This window comes from Triturus cristatus, chromosome 3_2 (assembly GCF_964204655.1).
Source record: "Triturus cristatus chromosome 3_2, aTriCri1.1, whole genome shotgun sequence".
NCBI classification, from domain to species: domain Eukaryota; kingdom Metazoa; phylum Chordata; class Amphibia; order Caudata; family Salamandridae; genus Triturus; species Triturus cristatus.
The window spans coordinates 852,602,483-852,619,102 of NC_140584.1; the positions used below are offsets into that span (position 1 = coordinate 852,602,483).

The following is a 16,620-nucleotide window of genomic DNA, read 5'->3' on the forward strand; positions in this document are numbered from 1 at the left end:
GGGGTGATACTAGACTTGTGAGTACAGAGGGAGTGACACTGGACTCTTGCGTACAGAGGGTGTGTTTCTGAAGTTGGAGTACTGAGAGAGTGACACTGGACTCTGAGTACAGAGGATGTGACACTGGACTCTTGTGTACAGAGGATGGGATGCTGGACTCTTCAGTACAGAGGGAGTGACACTGCAGTCTTGAGTACAGAGGGGGTGATACTAGACTCATGACTTTGTTCTAGTTTTAACAGCTGTTTGTCATTGACTATTGTCAGTAGTTTTTTTTATCACCGTCCAAGTAAAGTCATTCTCATTATGGCTTGATGTTTGAAAATGGTGCGTCATTTTAGTGATTGTCTTTCCACATAGGAACGTGCTAGGATGTTAGTTAATCCACACTTTTATTTTGCTTGTTGTCATCCCAATGTACCTCAATAGGCATTTACATGTGATGACGTATATCACATTGCTGCGGTTGTGGTTTGAATGTTTAGGTCTCGCCTGAGCCAGCGCATGCGCTGCTCTGCGAGACATTTAGTAGGTGGATTTTCAAAGTGCTGCCACAGGCTTTTGGTGGCCTAAAGCTTGCGTGCACGTGAGCGTGCACGCGCGCAGCCGCCATCTGTCTTTCCTCCGTTGTTCGCGATTGCAATCACTTTCACGGCCGCGTGGCCAATGCTTGTTTTCTATTTTCAGCGTTGATCTTGCCCTGCGGATTATGTAGACTTTCGCGACATTGGCTGCAACTGAAATGCCTGACCTTTGTGTAGGTAGAAGTGTGTAACCATTGGCAGTTCACACGTCATTACCAGCAAGACACCGGAATACATCTCGTCACTCGCGAGGCAAAAAGTATGTAAAGCATTCATCCGTGGTCAATTCTTTTATATCTCTGTTTCATCAGTACTCTACGATGTATAAAATAGCTCTTTAAAATGTTTGACAACATACTTTGTTTCGTTTTTAGCCAGAACACCAATAAAGCTTAAATGGGAAACCATGACGGCGTTATACAGTTGGAGCACTTACTCAGGTCGATGAGAACAGTAAATGTGCTGTGTATAAGAGGTGGAGAGTAACAGTTACACAATGCCAAACACATTTCTCTACGGCCTATTCGATTCTTTCCATGAGGTTGCACCAGTGTTGGCTACTTACAAGTTGGGTGGCAGTACCTTACCCAGATTGCACAGGGAAGTCCCGACTTCTTTCTTACTCGTACTGCATCCGTTTGGTCGACCTATTGAGGAGGAGTAACAGCCATTTGCAGCATCGCGTTTAGCGCGGGTTTGGTCAACAAAGAGTAAAATAGTTTACATATTAATTGTTGTGATTATGCTAATAACAATACTTGGAATAACGTGGTTTCTAGACAAGAAATATCCTGTACATTCCTTGGTTGGTACATCGCCCACTCCCCCCGAACATGTTTTTGTCACTTTGGCTCCACACAAGGCAGTGCATAGGTTGTCCTACACCGATAAATGTTTTTATACAAATGTTGCCTCAAGCTCATAATGTGTCCAGTCCAACTAATTGCTGGGTTTGTGGGTTGCTCCCTTCAGTCACCCGTAAGAGTGATAATCTGTTGTCCCTACCATTATCATATATCGGCAGCTGTGAAGGTTGGTTTGAATTGTTCATTATGGTGCACTACCATTTCCAACTCTCTACTCTGGTTATGATCCCTGCTGATTCTCACACTGTGGTAAAATATTAAGGGTGGGCGTAATGTGCGTAAGGGACCTACGCGGAGAGGCACGGAGATGAAACCAATCTCCGCACTCTCCGCATAGTTCCCTTACGCACATCCCGCCTGCCTTAGATACATTAGAATAACAATTGTTAAGAGTAACCTTACCTTATCGGCGGCGTCCCTGGGCTCTGATCCTTCTCCAGCGCGTCTTCTTGTGGGAACCCTCATGAGGACAGAGAGGGTGATACTAGACTATTGAGTTCAGACGGAGTGACAGAGGGAGTGACACTCGTCCATTGAGTACAGAGGGAGTTACACCAGTCCAGTGAGTACAGAGGGAGTGACAGTGGCATCTTGAGTATAGAAGGAATGGTACTGGACTATTGCATACAGAGGAAGTGACCATGCACTCTTGAGTACAGAGGGAATGACACTGGACTTTGAGTACTGAGGATGTGACACTGGACTCTTCAGTACAGAGGGAGTGACACTGGAGTATTGAGTACAGAGGGAGTGACACTGGTCTCTTGCATACAGAGGGAGTGACACCGGTCTCTTGCATACAGAGGGAGTGACATTAGACACTGGGTATGGAGGGAGTGACACTGGACTCTGAGTACTGAGAATATGACACTGTACCCGGAGTACTGAGTATGTGACACTGGAGTCTTGAGTATGGAAGGAGTGACACTCAACTGTGAGTACAGAGGGAGAAATACTGGACTCTTGCGTACAGAGGATGTAATTCTGGACTCTCAATTCAGAGGGAGTGACACTGTACACTGAGTACGGAGGGAGTGACACTGGACTCTTGCGTACAGAGGATGTGATTCTGGACTCTTACGTACAGAGGATGTGACACTGGACTCTTTGGTACAGAGGAAGAGACACTAAACTCTGAGTATAAAGGGAGTGACATGGCACTCCAGGCACAGATGGGATGGCACTAAACTCTTGAGTACAGAGGGAGTGACACTAGTCCTGTGAGTACAGAGGGAGTGACAGTGGAATCTTGAGTACAAAGGAAGTCACACTAGACTCTCAGTACTGAGGATGCGATACTTGAGTACAGAGGGAGTGACACTGGACTCTTGAGTACAGAGGAAGTGGCACTGGACTCTTGAGTACAGAGGTGGTGACACTGGACTCTGAGTACCGATGATGTGACACTGGACTCTTGAGTCCTGTGGAAGACAGAGGGAGTGAAACTAGTCTGGTCACTACAGAGGGAGTGACAGTGGCGTCTTAAATACAGAGGGAATGTTACCAGACTTTTGCATACAGAGGCAGTGACAATAGACTCTTGAGTACAGAAAATGTGACACTGGACTCTGAATACTGAGGGTGTGACACTGGACTCTTCAGTACAGAGGATGTGACACTGACCTTTGAGTACAGGGGATGTGATGCTGGATTCTTGACTGCAGAGGAAGTGACACTGGACTCTGAGTACTAAGAATATGACACTAGACCCTGAGTACTGAGGATGTGACATTGGAGTTCTGAGTACAGAGAGTGTCACATTGAATTGTATACAGAGGTTTTGAGTCTGAACTCCGAGTACTGAGAGAGAGACACTGGACTCTTGTGTACAGAGGGTCTGACACTGGACTCTTGCATACAGAGGGAGTGGCACTGGCCTCTGAGGACTGAGGATGTGACACTGAACTCGAGTACAGAGGGAGTGACACTCAACTCTGAGTACAGAAGAAGTGAAACTGGACTCTAAGTACAGAGGGCGTGACTCTAGTCCCGTGAGTAATGAGGGAGTGACTCTAGCCCCATGAACACAACGGGAGTGGCACTGGACTCTTGCGTACAGAGAATGTGACAATGGACACTGAGTACAGAGGGAGTGGCACTGAACTCTGAGGACGTGACACTGGAGTCTTGAGTACAGAGGATGTGATACTGGACTCTTCAGTACAGAGGGAGTGACACTGCAGTGTTGAGTACAGAGGGGGTGATACTAGACTTGTGAGTACAGAGGGAGTGACACTGGACTCTTCAGTACAGAGGGAGTGACACTGCAGTCTTCAGTACAGAGGGGGTGATACTAGACTCCAGAGTACAGAGGGAGTGGCACTGGACTCTTGCGTACAGAGGGTGTGTTTCTGAAGTTGGAGTACTGAGAGAGTGACACTGGACTCTGAGTACAGAGGATGTGACACTGGACTCTTGTGTACAGAGGATGGGATGCTGGACTCTTCAGTACAGAGGGAGTGACACTGCAGTCTTGAGTACAGAGGGGGTGATACTAGACTCATGACTTTGTTCTAGTTTTAACAGCTGTTTGTCATTGACTATTGTCAGTAGTTTTTTTATCACCGTCCAAGTAAAGTCATTCTCATTATGGCTTGATGTTTGAAAATGGTGCGTCATTTTAGTGATTGTCTTTCCACATAGGAACGTGCTAGGATGTTAGTTAATCCACACTTTTATTTTGCTTGTTGTCATCCCAATGTACCTCAATAGGCATTTACATGTGATGACGTATATCACATTGCTGCGGTTGTGGTTTGAATGTTTAGGTCTCGCCTGAGCCAGCGCATGCGCTGCTCTGCGAGACATTTAGTAGGTGGATTTTCAAAGTGCTGCCACTGGCTTTTGGTGGCCTAAAGCTTGCGTGCACGTGAGCGTGCACGCGCGCAGCCGCCATCTGTCTTTCCTCCGTTGTTCGCGATTGCAATCACTTTCACGGCCGCGTGGCCAATGCTTGTTTTCTATTTTCAGCGTTGATCTTGCCCTGCGGATTATGTAGACTTTCGCGACATTGGCTGCAACTGAAATGCCTGACCTTTGTGTAGGTAGAAGTGTGTAACCATTGGCAGTTCACACGTCATTACCAGCAAGACACCGGAATACATCTCGTCACTCGCGAGGCAAAAAGTATGTAAAGCATTCATCCGTGGTCAATTCTTTTATATCTCTGTTTCATCAGTACTCTACGATGTATAAAATAGCTCTTTAAAATGTTTGACAACATACTTTGTTTCGTTTTTAGCCAGAACACCAATAAAGCTTAAATGGGAAACCATGACGGCGTTATACAGTTGGAGCACTTACTCAGGTCGATGAGAACAGTAAATGTGCTGTGTATAAGAGGTGGAGAGTAACAGTTACACAATGCCAAACACATTTCTCTACGGCCTATTCGATTCTTTCCATGAGGTTGCACCAGTGTTGGCTACTTACAAGTTGGGTGGCAGTACCTTACCCAGATTGCACAGGGAAGTCCCGACTTCTTTGTTACTCGTTCTCACCCCTTTGCCCTCAACACTGTTAACAATATAATTAACTTTACAGGGCAATTTTCCAAGACATTTCAGTAAAAAGTAGAATATTCTAAAGGTTGCGCCCCCCGTATGTTTGTGCCTCTCCGACGTCAGAGGGAAGTTTAGAACTACAGCTGCTAACTCTGTTTGTCCCTGCACCTCCCTGAAAGCGCCGCAGCTGCCCGTATGTTTGTGCCTGCGCCTCATCGAAATCTATTATGGAATGCTGGAGAGGCACAGAAAGACTGTTGCTGTATTAGTGATGAACGTATTGTAAGGGAACGGATCCTTTGTGATGTTCCATAATAGCATTGGTAAGGTTTTATTCTGAAGTGCGTAATGTTGTGGGCAGATGAGAGACAGTTGTGGGGAGACGAACTGCACTGCTTTTGCCTGGCATTCCTGTAGACCTCTTTCTTATTAAATAAATAAACTTCATCAAGCCTCCGTTATTTTGTTCGACTTCTATTTGACACAATTTGGTAATACCGCGCTTCTTCGGCATCCAGCGTTCAGGAGGTCCTGCGGATTCGTTAATTTTGCTGCGGCAGGTTTTACCTCCAGTGAAAGCCTTGAGGAACAGCAAGTATATTGTGGCCTGCATGATTATTTTTTTTGGTGTGCAGATTTTATATAGCGCAAACTCGACACAAAGGTATTGGAGCGCTTTACATGAGCATCAGTTACGTTACACAAGGATACATTCATTTTTAGGTCATAGCCAATAGGTCTTCGCTTTTGGGACCTTATAAGTATTTAGTTATGCAGCACAATATCCTTGATGCAACAACATCAACTGTTGCATGGCTAAACACTTATAAGGTCCCAAAGGCGAGACCTATTGGCTATCGCAATGCTTGTTTTGTCTGTTCCCATGGGGTTCTAAGGCCCATATCTATTTCTTTGCTGGCCTTAGTCATAGGGCAGACATTGCAGCTGCCACATGGGAAATGGCCTACTACCTCTGGAAGGTTTCACAGGGTTTGTATTGTATGGGTATCCTCCTTTGTTGTGCGTGGACGCGTGTGTACCACTGAGTCTCTCAGGAATTTCCTTCTTTTAAAGGCGAACATGGGTCTTTCTGTCCTTAATGCCCCGGTGTTGAGGGTTTTCCAATGGCGCAGTATAATTCTCTTGACTGCATTTGATTCCGTACGGTAGGTGGTTACGCAAACCAGTCTGGTATTTCTAGGTTTTGCGTATGTCTCGAGTAGTGTCTCTCTAGGATTGTTCCTTGCTTTCTTGGATGCCCTTTTCACCAGTGTCTTAGGGTAGGATTTTTCTTGGAGCTTTCTTGCTAGTGTCTCAGCATGATCCTCATATGTTTTTTCCTCCGAGCAGTTCCTGCGGAGTCTCAGGAATTGGCCCACTGGTAAGTTGTCTCTCAGGGCTTTCGGGTGGAAGCTGTCATACCGGAGGAGATTATTTGCATCTGTAGTTTTGAGAAAACCTCTGTTTTTAGTATCTCATTCTCCAACCAGATCTTTAGGCCAGAAATGTAACAGACTCTCTGCTCATGGTCATTGTGAAGTTGAGGTATTCATCTCTGGTGTTTAGCCAGGTTAAGAATTCCATGGCTTCTGTTTCCGAACGTCTTCAGATGAGGAGAATATCATCTATAAACCTTTTACACACTTCCCCCTTTGTGGCAAAGTGGCTGTTATCATAGATGTATTTTGTCTCAAAATCGTTGACATAAAGGCAGGCAATGCTAGGGACAAATGTACTGCCCATTGAAGCAGTGGCGTCACTAGGGTTGGTGTCACCCGGTGCGGGTAACTCACGACTTACCGCATGGACCTCCTCCGCTCCGAGTCCGCTAGCCTACAAGCCCTAGATTAGATTATATCTACTTGCAAACAGTCACCAGTATACAACGGATCAATTCTGTGTGTATACAGAGCATGTGGAGAGTTATTTGAAAGTAAGAGCGATGTCTGGATGTAAGTGCAAACCCTCAAATTCCAACAGGCCAGGTTTTAACACAAGTACTTACTTCCAGGGCCGATTATCCACTTTTCGACCATCCCGCTCCTGTGTACCTTATCTCACAGCTGACCTTCGGGCCCCAGCCCCATATCAGCCCCATCCAGCTCTACTTTCATTATTCCCGTAAAAAACATTAGCAAAATCACCTTCAAACTTAAAACATTAAATATAGCAGTAAATATATTTAGCACGCACTTTAAAATATGTTATACAGTTGCCCTAATGACCTGATTGCTAATTAAATGTAATTCCGTCTACAGGGAATGTCACATGAGCCAATGAGGATTACAAGATGTAGGAATCACATGACATCCATACTGGTTGGCAGTAAATTTAAAGAGGGTTTGGGCTGGGGAAGCACAAACTCAGGATTTAAAGCATACCGTAGTGGTTGGGGCTTGGCTTTACTAATAAAAATGTATATCGGCCCAAACTCTTTTTAGCAACATTAAAATAATGAAAGACTGGGGAATTTCTAACTTTATAGTAACACAAAAAAAGTGAAGTTCTAACTATACCATTCATGTTTGTCTGCAGGTCTTTGATGGCAGTTCATAGCCACTGTCCTATGCTAGGACTGTAACTTTTGAACTGCAAGTAACACAAGCATCTCTGTGACAAAGGCAGTAACCCACTGAGCTATCCAAATAAAATACAGTTTATCTGCATTTCAAAACTACCAACAGGCAAAGGACTGCTCTCCAGCAGAATCATTAATCACCAGTTCTCTGGACATGTTTTATTGTTGCCTTGCATCCATGGCCATGATAATGATGTGCCTTGCTGGGCCTGTGCAGATTTTTAAAATAAAAACAAACAGTAATGAGGTCCCTAATTATCCCCTTCCATTCATCTTTAAGACTTTCATGTATACATCCATCTATCCATCGTTTCATACTTTCATGAATCCTTTCACCATTCCATCCATCCACCCTTTCATTATTAGTTTTCCATCCATCCATCCTTTCGCTCACACTTCCAAACATTCATACATCCTATTACCCATCCATTCGTCAATCCATTCTTCTTCATCCATTCACCAATTCACCCTCCTTTTATCAGTCCAGCAGTCCATCCTTCCACACCTCCATCCAGGCGGCCATCCATCCAGACTTCTTTCTCACACTCATGCAAATATTGTTTTGTCCTTACATCCATCAGCCCATTTGCCCATGCATTCATCCTTTTATCCTTTTTACCCTTCCTTCTCGTCACAGTTCCTTCCTTATTTTCATATGCCCTTCATTTCCCTCTTCCTCCCACCCATCTCCCTCTCCCTCCATCTTGCTTTCTTTCCCTTTCATTTCCTCTTCATTTCTTTGTTGTAATTCGTTTTCCTTGCTTGACCTCTGTTATCGGTGTCCCGTGTGTTTTGAGTGCTTTTGTCGGCGGGGGGAGGGAACCCGAGCATTAGAGAAGAGGAAGCGCGTGCGCGCTGCAGAATTTGAGTGCGCCACAGCACCACTACCAAGAAATAGGATGTGATAAATGCAAAGTGTGTATAGGAACACCACGATAGAGTGTAGTCTCGGATTCTGCTTAGTTTGCAACAGAAGTCACATGCTCTGACTTCTGCCTGTCCTAGAGATAGGCCACTTTGCCCAGAAATCAGACATGGGGATGGGTGGGAGGGGGGGGGGGGGATAAAACACAACAGGGTTCAAAGTCCATCTCTGCCACTTGGGAAGGGCTTAGTCCAAGTAGGTTGATTTTGTTCTTGCTCACCAGAAGCAAGGCTGGCAGTAACTGCACCTGTTACTGTCAGCCACTTCTGGTGAGCAAGGACTAGAAGTGCAAACTGCGTGCTTACGCACCGCTTGCAGGTTTTTAAAACAAGAGTAATTCCAACTAGGAGTCTCTTTTTGTACAATGCTAAGACTATCTGCCAACGAAAGATCAAAACATTACCCACAATTAATCCCACATAACACCAATATAAAGTACCACATTCAATAATATGTATAACACCATTCAAGCTTAGTGCCAATTACTGTATGTCAAAGGGGCTATCCAGTGCAACTTTCAGAAGCAGCATTATATCAGATGAGCGTCACGATATGCTAAGCACAGATTTTCAGCTTATTTATTTAAACCACGCCCTTAATTGCATCGACCACGTCCCTTGTAGAGACCCCCCCCCCCAAGTTTTTTTCATTATACTTAAAGCCCTGGTTAGAATACTTGTAAAGCATGTGATAGCATATGTTTCAGTCCTGTAAAAGCACCTGCTATTTGAGTAGTTTAAAGACCATCAACAAGTGCAATTGGGTGTAGTGACACCAGGGCTTTTCCAAAGGGCCTTAAATCCACTTGCTGTGGCTGCAACAAATGAATAAAAAAAGACAACACTCCTCTATCCATACTGAGGGAAAAAAGTTACGAAAAAACAATTGGATGAAACGTCTTGAAATATTTTGAAATAACCTCTGACACTGCATAGAATAGAGCAATCCAGGCAAGTCACACAAACGGAATACTTAGTACAGAGGATTGAATACATAAAAGCAAAATTAGGCACAAATGCTACGACTGACAGGCTGAACTGGCATATCCCACCAAGAGACGGAGACCGGTTCTATTTACCCATGCCTTACAGTGCTTGAACCTACAGCGCAGAAACACATGGAATCGCCCACCGCCCTGCGCTGAATAGGCAATACTAGGCCACTCACCTGCTGAGTTGGTGGTGGCAGACAGGGGGGGGGGGGGACTACCTCGGTCGGCGACCCGCGGCCGTTAGCCTTAAAAACCAGACTCCGCTCCGCTCCTCCTTGCAGTTGGAAGGAATAAAATTAAATTATAGTGGCGCTGTGGCAGTGTGGCGACCTGAGACCTCCTCACCTCCGCTCCTCGTCCCTCATCGTGATGCCAAGTCACGCGCACTTGGGGCCCAATGCTGCGGGATTCGGATTCTTCCAACAATGCCGCCCGACTGCACCCCTCTAGTGACGACATGACGTCACTGCCGAGGCGCGCAGACGCGGCGGAGGAGGAGACAGTGCGTGCTGCGCACAGGCACCTCCTGCTGAAGGTTAGGTTGCGCGTGTCGTTGCGTTTCGGTTTCTGGACTGCTGGTTGGTTTCAATAAAATTTTGGACCGGCCCTTTGGTGTCACCCCCCGTGAGGGTGTCACCCGGTGCGGTCCGCACCCCCCGCAGCCCCTAGTGACGCCACTGCATTGAAGTTCTATGGGTCTGTAAGTAGTAGTCTCCTTCAAATTCAAAAAAGTTATTTGTTAGAGCCATTCGGGCACAGTTTAATACAAATCTTTTCAGTGTAATGGACTCCCATTCCTCGTTCCTCAATAGGGTTTCGATTACCTGTAGTGATGATTCTTGCGGAATGCTGGTATACAGCGCCTCGACATCTAGAGTAATAAAGATGTCCGTATTAGTATTGAATCTCACGGTTTAGAGTTTTATGAGGATATCTCTTGTGTCCTTCAAATAGGATGGCATCCTTTTTACCATTGGTCCTAGGAAGTGGTCTGTGAATTTCGACAAAGTCTCTAATGCCTATCCGATATGCGATACATTCAGCCTACCAGGTGGTGGGTTTAGGTTCTTATGCACCTTCGGAAGTATATAAAAATATGGTGTCCAGGGATTCTGTTCTTTTAGGAAACCAGCTTCCTCTGCTGTGATCCATTCTCTTTCTTTCGCTTCGTTCACCTTCATATATATTGACTCCATGATTTCTTTTGTTGGATCCTTGTTGAGTCGTTTGTAGTTGCGGGGGTCGTCAAGCGATTTCCTACATTCATTCCAGTACATTTCTAAGGGCATAATCACTGTGGCCCCACCATTGTCAGCCGGTTTGATTATGATGTTCTTCATGTTATCAGTTTCAGAGATGGCATTGCGTTGCACTATCGTCAGGTTATTAAACACCCGTCTGTCGTTGTCCTTCAGTTTGACGACCTCCAGGGTTACTGCTTTTTCAAAGGCCAGTAGTGCTGGTGGCATGGTGTGATTCGGTGGGGTGAAGTTGGATTTTTTCTTTAAGCCGTTGTTTTGGTCTTCCCCCTCTTGAGATAGCATATTTTGGTCTGCAAAAAAGACTGATAGTCTCAATCACCGGAAGAATTCCGCCAGTTCAATCCTTAAGTCGAATAGATTATATTTTGTTGTGGGTACAAAGCCCAATCCTCTGTTTAATATTGCTTCCTGTGTTGCAGTAAATGTCTTCTCACTCAGGTTGATTATTCCCGAGGATTTCTGCTGGTGCTCAGTCGTGATTCCTGCATTGTGGAAGAGGTGTGACGCAGCGCCCAGGGTGCCTGACTCTGGACTACGGGGTTCACAGTTCGATCCCCGGTGCCGGCGGCAGGTTATCCCAGCACGATGTGACTTTGGGCAATAGCTTGCTTAATCTTCCAGATAGCTCCCAGCACCGGGACACCACTTTGGAGGTAGCTGTGCGCTTAACAAATATTGGTATTTCCTTGTTGGTTTCTCTGGTTGGGCTTGCCATTGCACTTGTGGCCCTCTCCGTTTTCCTCCCCCCTGATTTTGGCCTCTCCCTAAAAAAGGAGCCTGGAAGGGTTGCCATTGGTACCCGTATTGGGGCGGTTGGAATGGTGGCTGTACATAGGGTCCCCAACCGTATGGTTGTTGATGGAAGAGCCTCGTTGGTCGGTAATTACCCCTGTACCTTCAGGGACAGCCCCCTCTCCTCTTCATATTCCATTTTTGTTGTTGTCCCTCTCCTGAGGAGTCACTAGAGGGAGTAACACTGGACTCTTGCATATAGATGATGCGATTCTGTACTCTCAGTACAGAGGGAGTGACACTGTACACTGAGTACAGAGGATGTGACACTGAACTTTGAGTACAGAGGAAGTCATATGAAACACTTGTGTAAATCGAGAGTGACAGTATACTTTCAATACAGAGGGAGTGACACTGGACCCTGAGTATGGAGGGAGTGACACTGGACTCTGAGAGTATTACACTGTACCCTGAGTAATGAGTATGTGACACTGGATTCGAGTACAGAGGGAGCGACACTCAACTGTGAGTACAGAGAGAATGACACTGGACTCTTGCGTATCACTATCAAAGGAGAGAGAGAGGACTAGGTAGCTAGTCTGTATCCCCGGGGTTTATATGTGAGATCAAAAAGGACTAGCCTATTTGTGAATTTACATAGACTCAAGACTGCAAGGCAGGGTACAAACCATTTTGTTTGTTCATGAAGCCCTCACCCACCAACCTAGTTGGTGGCATGCTTCATCATCGGGCCCACCCAGTGACACCGAGTGTGTCCTGGGTGTGCTTCGACTCCTGGATATAGCGGAGCAGGTATGTATCCGAGTGTGCAGTGTAGTGACGTGAAGGTGACGATTTAAAAGCTATGCAGGGATCCCAGTACCCGAGGGTAAATTATATTTTAATAACTGGGTCACTGCTAGCATTAAAAAAGGCTGTTGGATGTTATAGTAATGTTAATTAGGGTTTCCTACATCCAGGTGTGGTCTACATGTTTCAGTCAGGCCTTCATGATTAAAACTGGCTTTCCTCAGGACCAAAGTGTGTAGGTACAAATTACTTAGATTTAAGTGATTGTGTAATTTTGAGAAATGTGTAGCACTCGCTAAGGTGCTTTACATGTGAGAGGGGGATTCCCTCTTAGAGCATTACTGGACATACAACAAGTATGACAGGACACACATACAGGGGAGAGTCTCAGTATGGTTACATATTCACAAGTCAGATTGATTGCCGATATCTATTGTGCTGTGTAGACGATAACTAAGCGGCAAATGGTGTAGCCATATTGGTGGTATGGCTAAGGTGAGAGTTATCATATGTATACGAAGTTTTGTGGTGGGCTAAGCATCGTAAGCGCATCAACACACAAAAAAACGGTGGAAAGTGCATGAAAGGAAGAGTATCCTCACGTTGGCTTGTTGCCAAACATGCCCCATGGAGTAGTCCGGCAGAGGAATGGACCCTGGGAAGATAAAGGGTCCTTAGGGGGTTAGGGACCTGTGGAAAAGGAGCTTACCCGGCTTGTAGCTGAAGCGCTTGGTTTACTCATGATACTTTCGGTCAGTGTCTGCGTTGAGCCTCCAGTCGTCTCTGCGGCCTCCGTTGGACTGTCCTCTGCCGTGTTTGTGCTTTAAATGCAGGCTGCATCATTCTGAACACCTGTGCGGGGAAGGACAGAGAAGATAGACTGTGCGAGGACACGCTGAGTCATGGCTGTACTGCACATGGGCGGGAGAGCAGTGTATCCTGTTGTGAGCATGCCCAGAAGAGTATCCTGCTGCGAGCATGCCCATGTGCGGGGGCGTAGTGTGCTCTGCTGTGAGCATGTGCGGTGCCGAATGTCGGCGCCTGCGCATTGGGATGGCTGGGTGAGCTGTACCCAGTGTATACAGATTAGTGTACAGTTGTAAAACAAAATAGCGCTAACTGGGGAAAGAGAGAACTTAAAGAGCGCTGTGGGGTGCCAGGTGTGTTATAACTGGCCAATACAACAGGGGGACATTTAACACGGAGGGGAATCAAGAGTAAGAAATTCATGTTTTTAGTGAGCTCCAGGGTATGGAGTCATTCAGGCCCAGGCCCGGTTGCTGTGTGGAGAGGCGATAGATCCATCTCTGTTATTTGGTATGAAGGATCCGGTCATTGTCTGTTTGGTGAATGTCAAATTGTTCAATGACAGGCCAGGACATGTCATTGGGGGTGTGGTGTGCACTGAGGTAGTGATCTGTCAGTCTGCTGATGTTTTTGTCACACCTGATCGTGCTTCTGTGTTCAACCACTCTGGTCCTGATTTTGCGGGTCGTCATGCCCACGTAACGGAGCCCACAGGGGCATGTTATGAGGTACACAAGGTTACTGGAGTTGCAGTTGGTGTGTTGGTGTTGTGTCCAGATTTTGCCAGGTTTGAGGTTGAGAGTTTTTGTTGGTTTGGTGAGATGGCACACACTGCAGTTGTTGCATGGATAATGTCCAGTGACTTTGCGAAGGCCCCAACAGTTAAGGACTGTGTTGTCCATAGATTTGGGACTGGCACGTGGTCTTGTTGACACTAGTTTGTCTTTAAGGTTGTTGGCACGTTTGAATGCAAAGCGCGGGATCTCCCATTTTCTGGTGCCTGAATTGATTATCTTCCAGTTTTTGCGGATGATGCTGGAAACTTGATTTGACGCTGTATTATAGGTGGTCACACAGGTCATGGGTGGTGGATCTTGGTCTTTTGTTACTGTTTCCAATAGTGATTCTCTATTTATATTGCGTACCCTTTTGCTGGTTTTGGCAATAATGGCATTGGGATATCCACGTTCCTGTAGTTTGTGTGATAAGGTGCGGGATTGTCTTTTGTAGTCCTCTAGGTGGCTGCAGTTTCTGCGGATCCGCAGGAATTGCCCAAATGGTAGTTTTTCCCTTAATGGTCTGGGGTGGAAGCTGTCAAATCGCAACAGTGAGTTCCTAGCAGTTGGTTTGTAGTGGGTGGTGGTGCGCAGAGTACCTTGTTCTGCTCGAATGTTAAGATCCAGGAAGGCCAGCTCGGTGGCACTGGAGGTGCAGGTGAATCGTAGGTAAGGGTCACGCTCATTAAGCCAAGTGAGAAAAACGTTTAGTACATCCTGTGTTCCTTCCCAAATAAGGAAGATGTCATATATATACCTGTGCCAAGTCTTTACATTTTTTGAGTATGGGTTGGTCATTGACATGACGTGTTCCTGCTCGAAATGGTGAACATACAGTCCTGCCACACTAGGAGTAAAAACACTGCCTATCGAGGTTCCGTTAGTTTGCAGGTAGTAAGTTCCATCATACCCGAAGTAGTTTTCCTTGAGGGCTAGGGCTGCACAGTCAAGGATGAATTGCCGTGGTGTATGGTACATCCAGGGGTTTTGCATCAGTACATCTTGTAGGACTTGCAGGGTGGCATCTTGTGGGAGACTGGTGTACAGGCTTTCTATGTCCAGTCCCACCAGTAGTTGGGTGGTTTGATCGAAATTCATTTCAGTGATGATGTTCAGGAGGTGTTTAGTGTCTTTGATGTAGGTAGGGGTTCCTTGTACCAGTGGGTTCAGGAAGTGGTCGCAGTACCTAGATAGCGGTTCCAGAAGAGTGTTGATCCCTGAGACTATAGGTCTTCCTGGGGGTGGTATGGTGCCCTTGTGTACTTTGGGTACAATATCAAAGTAAGGTACTTTTGCATTCTTGGTACACAGGTATTCCGCCTCTTGGGTTGAGATATGTTCAGCGTAACTGGCTCTTTTAACCATGGTGTGTATGGTGAATTGCAGTTCGGTGGTGGGGTCTTTTTCCAGGCGTTTGTAATTACGTGTGTCGCTAAGGAGTCTGCGACATTCTTGATCGTAGTCGGTTTTATCCATAAGGACGATCCCTCCCCCCTTGTCAGCTGGTTTGATGACAATGGTGGGGTTACTTTGTAGGCGTTGTATGGTGTCACGGTCTGTCTTTGATAGGTTGTTGTATGTTCCTTTAAGGTTCAGTTTCTCAATGTCAGTGTAGACTGCTTGTTCGAAGGTAGAGATTTCTGTGGGTACACTGGTAGGAGGTGGCACAAAGGTGGATTTTAACCTAAGGCCTGTTTCATTGGTGTTGGTGGTAGTTTCTTCTGGTGTTACTTTTTCAAAGAAGGCCTTAAGTTTGAGCTTTCTAAAAAACTCAGCTAGTTCGACATGGAGCTTGAATTTGTCCAGTCGTGTGGTAGGGACAAACGATAGGCCTTTACTAAGGACCGCTGTTTCGCTTTCTGTCACAGATGTACTCGATAGATTAAACACCAGGGATGTGGGTGTATCAGGGATCACTGTTTGCTCGTTCCTGGTTGTTCCCGGGTTTTGTTGCGGGTGTTGGCACTGACTGGATCTTCTTCTTCTTCCCATTGGACTTTCTGGTGGTTCTGTCTCCTGCCGCGTGTTCTGCGGCCCTGTCCTAAAAAAGGGGGTCTTTGGTTCCCTTGGTAGAAGGGCATTGGGCCTGGTGGGTATAGGGGTGGATATTCATAGTATGCGTGTTGCATTGATTCAAATGGCGGTGGGCCGAAGGTGTGAGTTTGTGGTGGTCCCTGCCAGTTTTGTCGCCAGCGTTGGCCTCGGCGTCCTCTGCCGCGTTGTTTGTTGGAGCCTGCGCTCGAGTCGCTTGATATAGATGTGTTGTCTCCTGAGCACCATCTGTTTTGTTCGGGGGTACATAGTCATTCTCCGCATATGGGTATGTTTTGGAATAGCTGAATTTTTTAAGGTCTTTTTGGAATTTGTTAATTTTGCTTTGGGTCTGATAGTCTTTGTATTCTGCCATCTCTTTGTTTTGATCGTCGAGTTTCTTTTTGTTTGATGTTAGTGTGGTTTTGAAGTGGTTTTCTGTGGTTTGGATATCAATAATTATGGCGTCGGAGAGACGTTTCGCTGTTTTAATGATGAGCACTAACCAGTCTTTCCTAAAGATCCAGGAATATTCTGGGGGCGTTGGTAACCAGGAGACCCCTTGGTGCTGTATTAGTGCGTAGATATTGGGTCAGTATGACGCCATGTAAGATGGTTCTTCTTCGATCCCGCTTTTTGTCTGTTAGTGTGTCCCAGTCTGTTGTTTGAACTATGGTGTTAGAGATGTTGAAGTCTGCCAGAAAGGATGGGTCAGCAAGGATCTCACTGATTTCGTCCTCACTGAAGGTTAGGCC

At 46.0% G+C, this 16,620-nt stretch overlaps 1 protein-coding gene across 2 annotated transcripts in view; it reads right to left on the reverse strand.

The window, feature by feature from the left end:
• The window catches only part of PROCA1 (protein interacting with cyclin A1), a 62,960-nt gene that overhangs the window by 29,605 nt on the left and 16,735 nt on the right, over positions 1-16,620 (reverse strand). The window contains exon 2 of one of the 2 annotated variants that reach the window (XM_085649129.1): positions 1,172-1,231. The exons of the other annotated variant lie outside the window; for it this stretch is intronic. Coding sequence (XP_085505255.1) covers positions 1,172-1,231 — 60 coding nt within the window. The remainder of the gene's footprint in view (positions 1-1,171; positions 1,232-16,620) is intronic. 2 annotated transcript variants of the gene reach the window in all.